At 40.0% G+C, this 19,494-nt stretch overlaps 1 protein-coding gene across 1 annotated transcript in view; it reads left to right on the top strand.

Annotated features, from left to right (window-relative positions):
- The first annotated feature begins 2,473 nt into the window (after positions 1–2,473).
- The window catches only part of CDC73 (cell division cycle 73), a 160,669-nt gene continuing 143,648 nt past the window's right edge, over positions 2,474–19,494 (top strand). The window contains exons 1-5 of the mRNA XM_033960855.1: positions 2,474–2,640; positions 8,989–9,094; positions 13,872–13,941; positions 17,496–17,558; positions 19,383–19,435. Of these exons, the coding sequence (XP_033816746.1) occupies positions 2,510–2,640; positions 8,989–9,094; positions 13,872–13,941; positions 17,496–17,558; positions 19,383–19,435 (423 nt within the window). The 5' untranslated portion in view covers positions 2,474–2,509. The remainder of the gene's footprint in view (positions 2,641–8,988; positions 9,095–13,871; positions 13,942–17,495; positions 17,559–19,382; positions 19,436–19,494) is intronic.

The following is a 19,494-nucleotide window of genomic DNA, read 5'->3' as shown; positions in this document are numbered from 1 at the left end:
GGTGCGTGGATATTGAAGCGATGATGCCACGTGCGTGCATGATGTCATCATATTGACTGCCACGTATACGCTGCGGCCCTGAGCTTCTTTCTACGCCGGTAGGGTTACTGACAGAGGAGAGGTGTGGGGAGAGCAGGAGAGACGTCAGCGAGGAGCCAGCTGACAGCCTCTTGCCGCGAGAGGCACATCCTATAAGCCTCTCCTCCTCACCTGGAAACTGCCACAGCACAATTTACAATACACTGGCATAACGGATCATGCCAAGTAAGCCTTGGTCTGTATGTCAGTTTCAGGGACCTGTATTTGTTATGTGTGTTGCCTAGCTATTATTTAACCATAAAATGTCCATATCAAAATCTCTGCCGCCAGGTATTATTTTGAGGCCCTCGGTATGTTTATCGTAATCACAAAAGTAAAATAAAAGTTTCTTGATCATACGTGTCTTTAGCTATAATTTTTATTTATTTAATTTTCTATACCATTCTCCCAGAGGAGCTCAGAGCAATGGGGGGATTAAGTGACTTGCCCAAGGTCACAAGGAGAAGCGGGGGTTTGAACCCACAACCCCAGGGTGCTGAGGCTGTAGCTTTAACCACTGCACCATAAACAGTTTTACCTCATGTAAAATTGTAATTTCTTTAATAAAACATTAACTTTTTTTTTTCTTCTTCTTCTTCTTTCTGAGGCCCTCCAAGTACCTACAAATCCAAAATGTGGCTCTGCAAAGGGTTTGAGTTGGAGACCACTGGCCTGAAGAAATGGGGAAACATTGCTCTAAGCCCCTGCACGGTTAAGGAGTTTGCACTGGAGTCTGGCGAGAAGTCTGTCACTTTGCTTGTAGAGCCGCTGACAGACCTCATGTGTTATGACCGCACGGAGGGCCCCCAATTGCTATTCGCCGTTCGTCAGAACAGCAGGATGTTATGGAACTTCTTGAACCTTGAACTTTTGCTTAGGCCGTCCTCCCAAAGGAGCCCAGAACGGGTTACAAAGGTACATTCAGAGGTCCATCTTGCTCAGCGGTCCGCTCCCGCGGCGGCCCATCAGGCCTTGTGCCTGAACAGTGGTCCCTGATTAATTTTGTAACTTACCTCTAATCCCATCCCTATAATCTACCTTTACTCTTATCTGTACCCCTCAATCCCTTTGTCTTCCCAGTACCTATCCAAAGCTTCTTTGAACCCCTGTAGCGTGCTCCTGGTTATCACATCCTCTGGTAGCGCGTTCCATGTATCCACCACCCTCTGTGTGAAAAAGAACTTCCTGGCGTTTGTTCTAAACCTCTCCCCTTTCAATTTCTCTGAGTGCCCCCTTGTACTTATTGATCCCCTTAATTTGAAAAATCTGTCCCTGTCTATTTTTTCTATGCCCTTCATGATCTTGAAGGTTTCTATCATGTCTCATCTAAGTCTCCGCTTTTCCAGGGAGAAAAGCCCTAGCTTTTTCAGCCTTAGAAGAATTTGCGGCATTCGTAGACGATATTACATGGCATAGTATAGATTTAGGAACACACTATTCCCTTCCAAAAAATAGGCTGATGTTAGACCCAAAAGCCCATATGCCATCAGGGATAGGGAGCTCCGGTCCTCGAGAGCCATATTCCACTCGGGTTTTCAAGATTTCCCCCAATACATATGCATTGAAAGCAGTGCATGCAAATACATCTCATGCATATTCATTGGGGAAATCCTGAAAACACGACTGGAATATGGCTCTCGAGGACCGGAGTTCCCTACCCCTGCCCTAGATTCAAATGAAATTGAAATAATGACTTAGGACAGGGATCTCAAAGTCCCTCCTTGAGGGCTGCAATCCAGTCGGGTTTTCAGGATTTCCCCCAATACATATGCATTGAAAGCAGTGCATGCAAATACATCTCATGCATATTCATTGGGGAAATCCTGAAAACACGACTGGAATATGGCTCTCGAGGACCGGAGTTCCCTACCCCTGCCCTAGATTCAAATGAAATTGAAATAATGACTTAGGACAGGGATCTCAAAGTCCCTCCTTGAGGGCTGCAATCCAGTCGGGTTTTCAGGATTTCCCCCAATACATATGCATTGAAAGCAGTGCATGCAAATACATCTCATGCATATTCATTGGGGAAATCCTGAAAACACGACTGGAATATGGCTCTCGAGGACCGGAGTTCCCTACCCCTGATGGCGAATGGGCTTTTGGGTCTAGCATCAGCCTATTTTTTGTATAGATTTAGGACGGCATTTGCTGGATTAACAGTGTCGGGAGCGAGCAGCTGGAGTTCGTTCTTTTGTAGCCATGGAAACCCCTAACCTACCACGAGAACGAGGCTAAATTCCCTTTCTTTTTCCGGCTCCGGCTGAACCCGGTTGCTCTGCTGCCCCCTGGCGCTCGGAGGTCGCCCACGGCCCGTTTTTTTTTTTTTCCCTCTCAGGCGTTTGACGCGGGCAGCCCCGTGCGCGCGCGTTATAGCGCGTGGAGGGGGCGGGGGCCTCCAGGTCCTCGCTGGCCCGGATGTTCGGGCAAGATGGCGGACGTGCTGAGCGTTCTGCGTCAGTACAACATCCAGAAGAAGGAGATCGTGGTGAAGGGGGACGAGGTGATCTTCGGCGAGTTCTCCTGGCCCAAGAACGTCAAGACCAACTACGTGATTTGGGGGTGAGAGACCGGCCCTCCCCCTTCCCCTAAGAGCTGACTCTTGGAACCCGCGTAGAACTTCTGCCAAGGCGCTTAATCTGCAGAACGTCTTCACTTTGGGGTTCAAAGTTGCTTTTTTACAAAAAATAATTGAACCTGTGCTGTTCAGTTCACCCTCTCGTGCTGTCCCCCCCCCCCACCCCCCAAGGTGTTTTGCAGTTCTAGGAAGCTGGACAGGATATTTGTGGTCTAGTGCAGTGGTTCCCAACCCTGTCCTGGAGGAACACCAGGCCAATTGGGTTTTCAGGCTAGCCCTAATGAATATGCATGAAGCAAATTTGCATGCCTATCACTTCCATCCTATGCAAATCTCTCTCATGCATATTCATTAGGGCTAGCCTGAAAACCCAGTTGGCCTGGTGTTCCTCCAGGACAGGGTTGGGAATCACTGGTCTAGTGCAGTGGTGTCAAACTCAAAGCCTTTGCAGGGCCACATTTTGGATTTGTCGGTACTTGGAGGGCCTCAGAAAAAAAAAAATAGTGAAGGTCTTATGAAAGAAATGACAATTTTGCATGAGGTCAAACTTTCCTTTTGGCTAAGTCTTAATAATAACAATACTGTAATTTATAGCTAGAGAGACAGATGATCGAGAACTGTTTTATGCTACTTTTTGTGATTATGATAAACATTTACAAAATTGGCTAAAGCACAAGACAGGCGGAAGATCTCCGTTTCGCGCATACTAATTTTAGAAGAGCTTCATCAGGAAAAGTACCAGCAATAACACTATAAATGAAACAAAGCAATGCTTAAATTCCAATGTTTACAATAAATACTTATACTCGATACTTGCATTAATGAACGCTCTATGGCGGTACTTTGTATGAGCAAAATGGAGATTTTCCGTCTGTCTTGTGCTTTGGCCAATTTTGTAAGTATTTAGTGTGTTTCACAAGTTTATCTAAACATACCAAGGGCCTCAAAATAGTACCTGGTGGGCCACGAGTTTGAGACCACTGGTCCTAGTACAAGCTCTGTGCTATAACAAACGCTTTTGAACTCTGAAATTCGAGTATTCCTTGTTTGCATTTTGCTTTTCAAGGGATTTCATTTAGGTACAATAGGCATTTTCCCTGTTGGAGGATTTGTAGTCTGTACCTGAGGCAAAGGCAGGTTAAGTAACCAGGGTTCCCATGCTCTGAAGTTGCTGTTAAAAATCCTGTGAGCCATTGTAGTGGCAATAAATGTTCTGATCTCTAAAACAAGCTTTTCTCCAAATACCTGACTAGCTGACCCATTCAAATATACGATTGTGTTTAATGTTTATAATCTTTTGTAAACCGCATACAACTTTTTGGTAACTCGGTCTATAAATATAATGTTGTGTGTTATGTTCTGTTCTCCAAAAACTGTATGCAAATGAGGTCCACGGAATAGCATCAGATCAGTTGTTGGAGAAAGCGACTGACTTGTGCACAATAGTTCATGGAAAGAGATATAAAGGTGTGTCTGTGTCAGGAAAAGTTACTTTGTAGGCACGCAAATCATAGGTCTGCCTTATTGTAGTGCATCAGAGGTGCACATTATAAGTATCATGGGAAGGGCAGGGGATGGCAAACTACCAAAAAACCATGCACATGGTTTGGTGGTGGGTTTTAATTTTTTTTAACTTACATCATGCAATCTGCAGCCCCAGTTTTAACAAGCACACCTGAGATGCACTTTAACACATGTGTATAGCAAGATATATATATATATACATACACACATATACACTTTTATTGGTGCCCCCCCAACCATATAACAGTATGATGCATGCATCCTGTACTTTTTTTCTTTTTTAAATTTTCACCTCTCACGCAATCAGCAGCCCCAGACTTGCTGGTATATGCTTTTAACACATGCTGTTCAAAGCTACCAGCATCTCCAAATCTGCCACCAATTTTGGAGTGTTAAAAGTCAGCGTTTCATTTTGTGCATCACCGACAATGTCTGGGCATTGCCCAAAGGACTCATTTTAATATTAATGAGCTGCTTGTACTTTATTTCTACACTATTCTCGGAGGCTGCTATGGGGCACAGTAAAGACCGTGCAGAGCCATTTTGTACATCGGAAGCTAAAATGCTTGTACACTAAACCAGTTAGAACTGTTTTAGCAACGAATGTTAAAGGCATGATAAGTTTAGAGCATTAAGGCCTAGGAGAACTAATGAGATTTGCACGTTGGCCTGTCCTGTTGCTCTCATTACTAGACGGTCATTCCACATTAGTTAGAATTATTTTGACATTTTGTCCTTTGAATAATGCAATGTATGTTTGAAAAGTTATTAAACTTTTTGACATTGTCTGTGGGCTGGTGGGATTTGTTGGCTGCTGCTGATGTGCATTTAGAAAATTTCTCCTTTTTAAGTTTTTGGACCATCTTGTGTGCAGATTTAAGTAGGATATTTATCATCACTAAAAGGATTGCATGATACATTTTTATTGAAAAGCTGGTTTCCCGGTGGAGGAGACCAAAACTGTTAGAATTCAAGGAAGTATGGAGAAGATCAGAAAATCCCTAGTCACAAAGTGAAATGGTGTGGTGGCCATGTTAGTCCACTTTTCGAGGTAAAATATAGAAATAAAACAAAAACATAAGGGAATAAGGTTATACCTTTTTTGATTGGACTAACCTAATGCATTTTATGATAAGCTTTTGAAGGTAACCCTTCCTTGTGGAATCAGAGTACCATAAAATTACAATCCTATTAAGCAACTCCCAACATTTACTCCCCCATTTTACTAGCGGTTATTAGCACAGGGAACCATGCTGAATGCTCCCAACGTTTGTAATGTCCAACTTTCCCTGCCTAAATTTGGATGGGCTGCGGAGGGCTTCAATGGCTGGGAGGGTGTAGATGGGCTGGAGTAAGTCTTAACAGAGATTTCGGCAGTTGGAACCCAAGCACAGTACCGGGTGGAGTTTTGGATTCTTGCCCAGAAATAGCTAAGAAGAAAAAATTTAAATTGAATCAGGTTGGGCAGGCTGGATGGATCATTTGGGTCTTTATCTGCCGTCATCTACTATGTTACTATGTTACCGTTAAAAAATATACTATTTAATTTACTTATTGCTTATCTGCCATTTTGCTTGTTCTGTGTATGAAGTTGACAATGCAGCATTTACCTAGTTTTTCATTTAACTTTAGTCTATTATTACTTTTATAGAATGTGTTAGTTTGTATGTGATCTTTCCCGTTCTAATTTATTTCAAAACTTTACATTGTAAACTATTTTGACCTTTTGTTACTTAAAGCACTATATCAAATTCTTGGATAAACATAAACAAACTTTTTTCCCAAGGGTAAAAATGCCCTTGGGTATTAGTGGTAAGTATACAGTTGATTTTCTTAATGTTCACTGTAATTGTCTGTTCTTTGTGTGTGTGTTGGGTTTCTGCCTTAGTTTGAATGATGCCTTTTGGGCTAAGGTGCCATATGAGTCTTCATTTGCAATTACCAGGGTGACTTACCCTTTTTATAACCTTTGCTAGACTAGTTAGGTCTGTGAAAGTCTTTGGCCACTACAATTTACCCCGTTGGTCAGCAAATAACATTATCTAGTGGCTGAAAACATGCCTAGTTACCAGGCAGCCAGACAGCTTGGGAAGTAGATGCAGGGCCTAGAATAATTATTATGTGCCCGTACTTTCTCTGTCCCTAGTGGGATCATAATAGTAAGTTTCCTGCAGTGGTGTATGGCACTGCCATTGAGATGCCAGTCTAACACTTTATGGTATTTGAAAGCAGATGTGAGTATTGCTAGACTGTCTGTCTGATATTGTTAAAAATTACATTGCAGATTTTGTGTAATTATGTATGGTTGATCCCTAAGGAGTGAGATTTGAGGCTGAAAACTTGATATTGGAGGTGTGTGAGCATATATTAAATAGATGTATGAGGTTTATTAAGTAGAATATATATTATATATTAAGCAGATACGTGAGATGTACTAGTATGAGCTTTCTTCTGATGATTAACTTACTGTGCTGATTTTAGACTGCCCAGAACTGGAGATTTTATTTATTTAGTAGTCTTATATATTGTCCTTCCCAGCAGATTACGGGGTGGTTTTATAAAGTAACATAGGATACATAAAATTACAATATGCACGAAACAGTACAAAACAGTAAGCTACAAAGACACACAAATGCATGAAACAGTATGATACAAAGACACAGAATACAAAATAACCAGCTGATATGCTATATACAAAACAGATACAACATAAAAGCCAGAAATAATCCTAACATAGCTGTATAAAAGCTTTATCTTCAACTAGTCCAAATGTGTCACTAGAACTTTCATAAATATTGAATATTCCAATTGGAACATGATGCACAAAACAGTGATGGGTGTCTGGTTTCAAGGTTCAGACAAAACTTCTGTAATAGTGTTTTTAGGGGTGCATTCCTTTTCTGCAGGCTTTGACAGGAAAAAAAAGCCACAATGATTCATGTTAGGAAAAATCTTTGCAAAACATGCTGAATATATATATATATATATAATTTTTTTTTTTTTTTTTTTTAAGTTTTAAGGGCCTTGGCTTAGCAGTGTTTCTGGTGGTAGAAGATGTACCTTGCATTGTGGAAGGTACCTGGTTCAATACACTTCCCCCCTCCCGATTTGCGGTTTTAGGACTCGCGATTTCAGTTATTTGCGATTTCCTAAAACTGGAATCATACCCGCCTCCCGGACCTCCCTGGACCTTACCTGGTGTTCTAACAGTCTTTCGGGGCAGGAGTAATCTTCCTACACTCCTGCCCCATGCAGATCACTCATCCAAAATGGCTGACGTGAGTTTCCGTCATAGTCTCGAGAGACTATGTGAACTCACAGCAGCCATTTTGGATGAGTGATCTGCACGGGGCAGGAGCGTAGGAAGATCGCTCCTACCCCGAAAGACCGCTAGACCACCAGGTAAGGTCCGGGAAGGCGGGGGTGGGTCAGTCGGCCTAAAAGTTATTTGCAAATTTTCAATATTCGCGGGCCGGCTCTGTCCCTAATCCCCGTGAAAATTGAGGGAAGAGTGTATGTCTTTTGCTCCCTTGGTCAGCTGGAACAGGAGAAGCTGCCCTGTGGACTGTGGACTGTGGTGGGGGATGGAGTTTGAGGAAAACACAGCTAATATTTCAGGCTGACATTTTGTGGCCAGATACAGGGTTTCTGAAAAAGCTGTTGTGCATGGTGCACGTTACAATAATCAGACCAGGTATGAGTAGATGGATGTAAGTTAAGGAAAAATTACTAAATCACAAGTGATCTGTTGCCAGATTCCAGACTTAGTTTGAGTTGTGCTTAAGTACAAGGGAGCAAGAGGAAGCAGCCAGGGCAAATAAGACCTTGGTCTTAAGTCCTGCTGCACTTATTGATGAGGATTTTATTTGCCTGCTTTTTGGTAGCATTTTCTTGAAGTAGAAGAAAATGAAATCCTTGGGTAAAGCACACGAAGTGTCTTTGAAATACCTGAAACTTTAGTTCGCTCTTAACTCTTTAAGTTTCTGTATGCTTTGTGACATGGAATGGAATTGCTGGGTCCCAGTATATCAGAGGAGATATACTATTCAAAGCTATTTCTGGAGGTCAAACAGTTTGCTTAAGAAATTGCACAGTTTTGCCACAATATAGGGGGCATCTGGCTCTTTAACATGAGAACAACCTGCGTTGTTTAGGGGTGTTCTGTGAGTGTATTTAGGGGAGGGGTGATAACGTTAACATGTATCTTCAGCTGGAACTACTTTTGGAGTAAGGATGCAAATTGTTGAACCCTTCCTAGAGAAATAAAACCACCTGTTTTAGTGCAATTTCCATGGGTAAAATTACTGTTGGGGTTTGCAACAGTGTAGGCAGTTTGTCCCTTGCAATCAGATTTCGTAAGCGTTCTAATATACCTTGTCTCTGATTTGGAGCATGGATTTCTACAGAAAATATCTCCAATTGCAAACTCTTCATGCTGGAAATGGTCTGGGCCACTAAGGGGTCCTTTTACTAAGAAGCGCTAGTGCGTCTTAGCGCAAGCTAAAAATTAGCACACGCTAAATGCTTTCGCCTTAGTAAAAGGACCCCTAAGTTGGTATTCTGTGTAATTGTTATTGTGAAGCCTGATATTTGGAGCTTCTGGAGTTGCTTAATTCTGCAATCTTGACCTGGATGTGATAAGAGCACATTTCTTCTGCTCTTTCTCCACAGGATAGTGTGCACTTCCACTTCCTTATGGATTTTCAAAATTCTGCTCCCATTCTTTCTCAGTTTCATTATCATCACAGCATCAAGTATGAACTTTGTTCATCGTAACCTTTATTTATTTTTTTTTTGTCATCTTTCAGGACTGGGAAGGAGGGCCAGCCTCGGGAATACTACACTTTAGATTCCATCTTGTTCCTGCTGAATAATGTTCATCTTTCTCATCCTGTCTATGTCCGACGTGCTGCTGTAAGTACCTTACTTTGCTCTGAATGAATGCGGAGAGGTGTGTTTTGTATAGCTCCTTTGTTATCACAAGCACAAAGGTTTGCTTATGGCAGGTGTTCAGCCTTGCAGGCATAAGTTTTTGTGTTTGTTAAAACCCTCAACAGAGAGGATTAGGTCAGGATTTCTGACTTGATGATATGTCCTATCCTTTCTTCCATTTTGTGGCTTTTTACCAGATGGTCTTAGCACAAATGGAGTGTACAAGACCTTTAATTTTATAAATAGAAATGTGCCTTAGTTTTATGCAGGAGGAGGACACAGTTGTAATCTTTGCCATAAGATGTGCATTGAGAGACAAACTGAGACTGACTGGAATGTTGCTCCTTATAGTACAGTAGCATTAATGTGTTTAATTTATTTCACTTTTATTTAATACATTGGGGGATACTAGTCTACTTACTAAATTAAGGGCTTCCTGGGTAGGGCACACTTTCTCATGGAATTTCTAGCTGTAGTAGTTTCTGTAGGGGGAGAAGATGTACTAACTTTGCATGAGGAATTGACTTGCTTATGGTCTCTTGGCTAGTTCCTTCTCTCCAAGCTGGAAGCTGGGGTTTGGGGAGAAGAACTGCAAGCAAGAAACTTTTTGTCTTTGAATCCCTGGTACTACAACAATGTCTTCTTTCTCTGTTGCCACCGTTATTAGCTGCTTCTCATCCACTGATGTTTCTGCCACCACCAACTTCTTTTCCAGCATAGTGCAAAAATACTGCCACTGGCTGCCTTCCTTGATAGGGCCTGTAACAAGCCCTTTTCCCACTTCTCTGACCAATTTTGTTGCCATTGACCCTTCCTTCTGCTCTCAGTTATAGTCCTGCAGTTAATGACCATATCTGTCGTCGGATAAGGATGTCTACCAATGCTGCTGCTATCCCTCATCTTTGACTTTTTAATATTGCTGATAAAAGTCAGGGGTTCTCAACCCGGTACTCGGGACACACCTAGCCATTCAGGTTTTCAGATTACCCATAATGATTATGCATGAGAGAGATTGTCATTCCAGGGAAGGATGTGCAGGTGAATTTCTCATGCATATTCATTGTGGGGAGTCATAAAATCTTGCATATCTTGAAAGCCTGAGGATTGGGTTGAGAACCCTTGGTGGAGACTATTAGAGAATGACACTGAGAGAATTTGTCACCGTCCCTGTAGATAACAGCGGGAAACCATCCTGTGTCTTTCTTTAGTGTGTGGCACAGTGGTTAGAGCTACAACCTCAGCACTCTGAGGTTGTGGGTTTAAATCCCATGCTGCTCCTTGTGACCCTGGGCAAGTCGCTTAATCCCTCATTGCCCCAGTTACATTGGATGGAGTGTGAGCCCACCGGGACAGATAGGGAAAAATGCTTGAGTACCTGAATGTAAACCACTTAGACTATAAGTGGTATATAAATAGTTAAATTAAAAAAAAAAAATTCAACCTCAGTCCTTCTATACCAGCATTCTTCAATGCATGCTTGAGGGTTGGTGATTGTGCATATTCATACTCTGATTCTTCCCTCTCTCTGTAAAGAATGATATGGGGATGGTTTCCCATAGTTATCCACGGGAACGGTGACAAATTCTATCACCATGTCATTCTCTGCTCTCTATCTCCTGTCTGCCAGTGATGGTGCCATTGGCTGTCCTTCTAACCACTTGTGCTGCTGCTGCCATTCTGCCTCCTTCTAGCTATTGTTGCTGATTCTGTCATTTTCTCTTTTCTTCATAGTGAGTTTTTGGGTTTTTTTAAATTTCTTATACACCTATTGAATATCTAGGCAGAGTACAAAAAACCCTCGCAATGAATGCCTAGAATCATTCTTAATCAAAAACATAGCTTTCTAAAATACCAATCGGCTATGCACAATCATAAAATCTTCTTAAAATAGAAAGACTAATACCTACCTCGACATCAGTTTGATAAGAAAAACCAAAAACAATCTGTAGCAAAGCCCCAGACATACTTTGCTTATGTCTCAACCACTTAAGAAAATACCTGTAAAAAGAGGGTGTTCAATTGCTTTTTGAAGGTAGCCATCTGTCCAGAGTCTAAGGGGGTCTTTTACTAAGATTAGTGCATGTTATCTGCCACAGGGCCCTTAGGAAGAAAATGGGTGCTGTGGCAGGTAACATGCGTTAGTCTGTAATAAAAGACCCCCTAAGTTGACTGGACAATTTATTCCATTAAAGTTTAACTTATCGATTTAACAGAATGTCTGGTTTCCAAAAAATGAATCTACAAATGGTGGGTGTAGTCACACCTGTCAATATAAATCTTAAAAAATACAAGATAAATGGGAATATAATTTTGGCAAGGCCTTGCAAACTAAAAGTGAAATGTTAAACTTAATCCTACAAAAATAGGCAGGCAGTTAATGCACATAGATAAAGCGCTAAATGATCACACAGCAATGCCCCAGTAAGTAGCCTAGATGTGATCTAAAAAACACTAATACTAACATGAGAGAGCCATATCTAAATAGTATTGCAATAGTGTAACTAGAAGTAGATATCCAGGTTTCCACTGGATAAAGAAAGTACTGTGGTTTCATCAATGCATTGGTTGCTAAGTATGAAATAAATTTATCACTACCTACCTGTTAGTGGGACTTTTTCTTATGTTCACTTACCCCCTCTAAACGCTAATGTGTCCATAGACTAACGCACCTTAGTAAAAGAGGGCCTAAGTTACACTAAGGTCCATTGCAGGTCCCAAAAGTAAATCCTGTTTCTCATACCTCATTTTCAGGGTTAAATGTCTCTCCCATGTCTTCCTATTTTATGAACTTTTTTCTCTCCAGGAATTTGTCCAAACCTCTCTTGACCCCTGCAGCGTTAAGTCTTCATAACCGCATCTGGCAACAGCTTCCAGCTTAATTAAGCACCTGGGAAAATATAAATGCTAAGGTTTATTTTTCAAATTAATCTTTGTTTACCGTAATTGGTATCTTTGTTAACAGTTCCACCCCATTTATGATTCTATAAACTTGTATCCAGTGCAATAGGTGTGTGATTCTGGACAAGCGGATTATCTCCCCATGGACGTGAGCCATCTGCAGAAGGAATCCATACCGTGTTTTTGTTTTTTCCTATGCCCCTCTTACTTCACAGAGCTCTACTGCCATCTATAGTTCTTCCCTTTTGCACTGCGAGTGGAAGGAGTGTTTCTGTTGTCCCTTTTTCTTTACTATACTTAGTGTTGTTCAGTTCATATTTGGTATTTTCGATGCTCGGAGTTTACCAATCTCAGGGTCAGCATTGCCTCTGTGGAAAATCAGCAGACTGAGATCAGCAGCTGACAAGCCAATCCCTTGTTGTACCTGTTAGCCAGCTTCGGGACGTCCCTCACCTAAGCAGAGGTTTATGCGCAGGCTGTCAGGCATCTGTAGGAGGTTCTGCTCTGTTTTGATGACATGTGTTCAGTTTTCATGTGCGCACCTAGAAACTTTTGTGGAAGCAGATCATATGTATCTACAAATTTACTACTTCTGCTACGTATTTCTATTGCGCTATTAGACATAAGCAGCACTGTTTGTTTGTTTATTAAAAACTTTATATACTGCATAATAGCCAAAAAAGGATCCAAGCGGTTTACAATATATATATTACAAAGCAATTTAGAAAAGAACTCCATTCAAAAATAGACAAGGAAAGAGAGAGAAAAAAGAACTTACCCCCACCCCATATAACATAAAATTCTGTGACAATCAAATATCAATAATAAAAATTAACTAATTAATACAAATTAAAATATTCTTAAAAAAAAATCCATAAATACAGATTGCGCATCAAACCATAGAAGAGACAGTCTCTGTTCAAAATCTAGTCAAGACAAACATGTAAAAATACAAGAAGCTGGAAAATACTTGTATAAACACCTAGCTAAGCTTTTGTTACGCACACCCTTAATACTGAAGGTGTAACTTTACAGTGCTTTTCATGTGAGGGTTTCCCACAAGGGATGCCATTATTTTATTTACTACTTCCATCATTGAGGCTGGCTTTTTTTTTTTTTGATCATCAACCCTAGTTTTCTACCTGTCGGACACTGACACTTGAAGTGGACATTCATGCTGAAACATGGGTCTGTGCTGGGTCTTTGGGTTCAATTTGTTATCCTCTGAACATTGTCACTTTGTTCTGCCTTCTGGCTTTTACTTTTATTAAGCATCAAATGTTGGACTTTTGTTATCACGATCCAGTTAATTTTTTTATTTTATTGATGATCAAAGTATAACAACTTGTTAAGGAAATACAGAGTCATAATCCAACATATAGAAATCAAAATACAAGATTGAAAAGCAATTACATTCTTCATGTAAAACATTCCTTAACACTTTAAGATTAGTTTTTCCTTTCTATATTCATGTAGTTCCTGAAGTTTTGGATTTAGTTTTAATTACTCACCTTTCTCCAGATCGGAGCTCTAGGTGAGTCAATTTTTAGACAGCTGGGTGCTGTGCAGTGTGGAGTAGGTTGCTGCAGAGTTTGGGATGTCATGGGTGGTCCTTGCCAGTGTGACTGTAGAGTTGCCATATATGCAGGTGACTATGTAAGGAGCTTTTGTTCTGATGGAGATGCACCTATAACTCAAATACTTGTTTCTTCTCTGATCAGGAAAGCCGCTTTGTCCTTTCATGGGTTTCATGGCCTTCGTTCTCATGTAGTGTACACATATGGGAGCCCAAGCTGAGAGGGTGGGATTTTTGTTTTATGGTTGGGGGGAAGAGATTAATTATTTATGGATTTTTCTGCAGACTGAAAATATTCCTGTGGTAAGAAGACCTGATAGAAAAGATCTACTTTCATACCTAAATGGCGAAACATGTGAGTGTTTACTTGTGTTCTGAGTCTTTTTTTAGAAAAAGTTTGGGGCAATGTGCAATGTATGTCATAGCATCAGATAATAAGCATAATTTTTTTTTTTTTTTTTTTTTAAAAAGCATACTCAAATATAGATACAAATTTTCTTCTAAAAGTTATTTTGAGATGAAGCATTTTTTTTGCAGAGTTGAGTTGGCAGCATAAAGCGGTTTTTAGGATGATTTTTCTTTGATTGCACTCAGGTGGCCTCTGATTATTGCTGGGTCTGGGACAGTCAGATTCTAGTTCTAGACTTGATTTGTGTGGTAGAGATGTAAATGCCTTATGTAAAAAACAAACCAACCCAAAAAGCACCCTGCAAAATGTGGTTTTGATGTGGTAAATGTGTTTTAATAATTGTGGAAAAGCTACCACAGTCTGCTTACTCTTAATATACATATGTAGAGATGATACCACAGGGACACAACTGTCCTTTCTTTATTAAGGGATTTAAAAAATAACTTGATTTGGGATTAGCGTATATGTATAGCTCTGTGTTGTCACACCCTTTATTTGTCTAAACCAGTTGCCTTTTACATAGCAGCATAGTAAATGACGGATCTGAATGGTCCAACCAGTCTGCCCATTAGTTATATCCATTAAAAATACATGATTAAATTAACTTCTTTTTATTGATATTTCTGGATCATAGACTGTAAAGTCCACCTGGTATTGTCCTAGGTTCCAAATGTTGAAGTTGCCGTCCATGCTCACTCCAGCCTATCCAAACATCCTGTTTGCAGGATATCTACCATAAAGTCTGGCCAGTAACATCCTCATGTTCCAAGTTAGTGGAGATGCCATTGATGCCCTCCCCTGCCCATCCTACACCAAATTTTAAGGACACCATTACTAAAGTGGGAGAAAGTAACCAGACTTAACAGTAGCCCATGTTGATAACTCTCCCTTCCCTACTACTTTGGTTTTCCAAATATCCAAATTTATATTCAGCACTATAAAATTTTTTAAAATATGGGCAAATACTTCCAGTTATATTTTTGATTATGATATTTGTTTTTACCCTACCCTGGGTAAGGATAGGTTATAAATAAATACAAATAAAAATCAGTAGCTCGCATTTCCTCTCCTTCAATGCCCATTAAACAGAGAGTAAAGAAAACAGCATAAATAAGCTGATTTCCCATCTCATCCATAGTTCATTTTTCTTTCTTTGTTTTGAGGAAAGAACAGTGGTTTTAATTTGTCAGAATATTTTTTAATCATGAACATTTTTAGAAATGCTCTGTCCTGCACTGCATGTGTATGAGTCAGACTCCCACTCAATTTAGGGCATGGATCCTAGATCCATGTTTAGTCAGTCAATTAAGTGCTTATTATCTCCAGTAACATAGTGCCTAGTTGGCAGCAATTAGGCATTACAAAATAGCATGTTGTAACGTGTGCTTAAAATTCATTATCCAAAAAAGAAAAGGGAAAAAACAACCCCATGTGGGAAGTGTAATATCAAAAGAAGTGGGGAAGGGACACAATCAACCAACTATGAAAACAAACAATTTATTAATTAAAAATATAACACATAGAGCATATACAAAAAATATATACGTAGCAAGGCCTAAAAGTCTTTAAATTCTCTGTTTCTTGGACCCCAACACAGTCCGTGTTTCGGCTGAAATAGCCTTCCTCAGGGGTATGTTAGGAAGAGCCCAGTAGATGGCGCCAACGTAAAAGCAATTAAACCAAAGTCTAAAATGCCTTGCCTAAGACACGTGAAACCAATCAAGGATTCGCTGCAAGGAAACTGCTGAAGTCAAGTAACGCTGCTTAAAATTCATAGCACCCCACTCCAAAGAGGTGTGGGCATGGTTGGGGTCGGGGATATTCCCTGGATTTAGGAACTTCCATGACATTATTCTATAACATCATACCTAATCGCAGGCATAAATGTTTGCATCCAAAGTTAGGCATGAAATGAATACTAAATTAATATGTCATAAAGGCTAATATGGTTAGTTGATTCATTTCTTGGCCAGTACAAAGACCAGTATTTGAGCCAATAGGAATGCAGTTATAATGCCCAGTATGCTTTTCTTCTAAGACACCATTAAATTTCTAAAAGATGTTTCTTAAATTTGATATATTTATACTTGAAAGATCCCTTGATCTTGTGTATTCTAGACCTTCTTTGCCTTGTTTTAGTGTTGCTTGGTATTGTGATTTTACATCAGATTGCATTACATTCTGTGCAGATTATAATCGAAGAGGCTAAGTTTATCCTAGAAATTTAAATCATGAAAAAAAAAACCCCCACACGTGAAAGCTTAGCACATGTTTTCATGGTATTACTAAAAGACAAATAAAATTAACCAAATGTCTGATTTCCATTAGTAGTGAATAACACATTTCAGCTGCCTGGCATGGAAAGGACAATGTAAACATCTTGAATCTCTTTGAGTTTTGAAAATGTAAAAGTAATTGATTGCAAAAAGAACTATTCCTATAGTGGTGGGGTGTAATTAATAGTCTATAATATGTACCTTACAGAATCTTATAAATGGTTTATTAAAATGTATTATACCACCTAACTTTTCAGAACATGGCAGTTACTCTGTTTTTATTAAGGCCCCCTTTATGATGTTGTGTTAAGGGTTTGTTTGTTTTTTGTCGGCCACTGCGGTAGGAATTCAGTGAGTATCAGAGCTTTATCTTCCTAACATGCAATAAAAAAACCCTAGTGTGGCTTCATAAAAGGGAGGTGAGTTTATGATATAAACACACTACAGAAAAGAAAAGGGAGTCTACAAAACATATGTCGCTCTGCAATTAAGTTATCATCCATTTTCACTAGCCCACTAAACAAGAAGAACCCCTAAGAAAAGGGAAAAAGGGCCCAATTATAATAGTGGCAACTTCCTTCATATTATGGCTCACTAGTCCCCTTACACATCAGGCGAACTAGAAGCAACTAAATGGGATTTAGATAAATGCTGAGCGGACTACCTGACAACTAAACATTTACAAGGATAACATAGGCAAAACGTTGCTTCTAACTTCAATATTGATGGTTTCAGTAAAAAAAAATAAAAGGCAATTTGTAACAAAAGAAAGCCAGAAAAGAACTCCAATAATGTGGCTAGACCTGTCAATAAAATATTTTTTAACATGCATAATTTAAATGTTATTTTTGCCTCTATTGAAAACTCTTATGTTTATGTACCAAATATTGCTGTGTATTTGTTCTGTCCTGTAACTTTTATGCAAATATTAAGAACATTCTGAATAAACCATATTGCAGAAATCTTAGTTGTAATAACAAATGGCTGTACCGCTAATTTAGCTTAAACTGAATTAGTTGAACATATTTTTGAGTCCTTTTTGATTTTCTCAGGATCATGAGAGCTTTTTAATCAATAAATTTTCAAAGTGCAGTTAAAGTAATCCTGGCCTTTGTGAGATACTGACTATTCCATGGCTTTTCCTTTGTCCCCAAGAATAGTTTTCCCCCCCCCTTTATTTAGCTTTTGTGTTCTGTTATTTAATTGCAATTTTCTAATTCTCAGCAACATCTTCCAGCATTGACAGAAGTGCACCTCTAGAAATTGGTCTTCAGCGATCCACGCAAGGTAGGATTTAAACCTCCAGAGCACACAGTGTATAGCTAGAGATTTAACAGCCTCCTCTGCTGGTTTGGACAAGGGTATTAGTGTAAACTGTGTGTGTGTGGGGGGGGGGGTCCCTTGGTTACATGAACAGTCAGTTCTGGGCCAGCCGAGGGAGGAGGAGGTGGCGGCTTGGTGCGCAGTGGTTTGCTTTCTGCGCTTGTCTGTGATCTCTAGGGGAAGGGGAGAGCCAGTATCGTCTGCTCCCAGTGTACAATGGGTTGGGGGTGGGGATGGGCAGAGAAAGGTAAATATGGCATGCAGAGAGGTGGGCATTGGAAAGATAGAACAAGGGGGAAAAGAAAGATTACAGTGTCAATGGGATTTTTCAGAGGGGGGCAGAGAGAGTGCCACTATTGTGAGGAGGGATTGAGCTTGCAGGTGTGTTTATAGGAGGCTGCGGAAGAGATTCGATGATGCTGGGGAGAGAATGAGAAAGTATGGAAAGGAGCCTGGCAGGAGGAAGAATAAGAGGTTCCTGAGAGGGAGGAAGAATGAGGGTTTTGGCATTGCATGTATGAGAAGACTTTGAGGGCAGCATTAGGGGTCTTGCCGAGAGTTTGAGGGAGAGTGAACTGCAGTTGGAGTGAGAGATGGAACTAGGGAAGGCTGGAGCTTAAGGAGGGGAATGGAGGGAATGTCAGGCCTTAGGATGGGAGCATTCTGGGCAAAAATGGGGAATTGTGCAGAATTTTCAAAATTTTTGCACAAAATTCCCCCGGAGTAAAGAACTAAAATGGACTAGACACAAAAAATCAAAGTACTTGGTTTACAATAGTGTGTCTTAAACTGTGTTCCACGGTACAATGGTATGCCCCAAAGAGATTCCAGGTGTGCCATGAGAGATTCCAAAATTTTACTTTTATTTTAAAATTCCCTTCATAAATATACACTAGAATAGATGATATATACATTATGTACACAAGAGTCTGTCAATGTTATGAGCATCTGTCTGCGTAAGGATATAACCGCTTGGACAAGCATCATTGGTGATTGGTCCTTGAAAACTAATGGCATGTAATTTTAGTGTTATTTTTGATGCAGTAGTTATCCTAACTTGAGCAACAAATCAATCAAGGCTTTGTTACTGTTTGGCTCTTCTTATCTTTGCGAACTTGGATTTTCAGCTCTAACAGAAATTAAATTGAACAAGAGAGAACGGCTGCAGATGATGGATGATGAAATGCATGGTTGTCGACTATTGAGCCATGTTTTAGGTTAATTCTATCTACTTTAGTTTCACCGTTGTTATAATTGCCCAAAAATAGTTTAAAGAACTTTGAAGTAAACCTCAAATTTAATTTTTTGTTTTTGCAATTTTATAATTTCATTTATAATGTACCGTGAAAAACATTTGCTCTTGTTTAGTGTGCCAGAGCTAAAAAAGTTTGAGACACAATAGTTTACAACATGCTGATTGTAGAAAATGGGGGGGGGGGGGAGGAGTACCTGAAGAAAAAGCTGACAGGATAGGTAGTCGCTGGAGAAATGGAAAGGCAGTGGTGCAAGCTGAAAGCAGCCATTAATATGGTAACAGTTCTTTACGTAAGGAAAATAAGCAAAACAAGATAAAGGAAACTTATATGGGTCTCCAAAGAAGTGGCTGAAAAAATAAAGGCAAAAGAGGAATACAGACAAGATACCAGGCAAACCAAAGAGGGAAATGGCATGGAATGTTGTTTGGGTTTCTGGGCTTTATGGACAATTGGTCTGACCCACTAAGGCTGTTCTTATGCATTTTCTAAGATAAGAACCTTTTAATGCCTCCTCTCTTTCATTTTTTTTCAGTTAAAAGAGCTGCAGATGAAATACTAGCAGAAGCAAAGAAGCCAAGAATTGAGGTAATGCAAGTGACTGGCTTATATTTTGATAGAGGCTGAATTTTTTAAAAAAAATTTCT

Source organism: Geotrypetes seraphini, chromosome 10, assembly GCF_902459505.1.
Source record: "Geotrypetes seraphini chromosome 10, aGeoSer1.1, whole genome shotgun sequence".
NCBI lineage: Eukaryota > Metazoa > Chordata > Amphibia > Gymnophiona > Dermophiidae > Geotrypetes > Geotrypetes seraphini.
The sequence above is the reverse complement of the archived record's forward strand: the minus strand, read 5'-3'. Positions and strand labels throughout refer to the sequence as shown.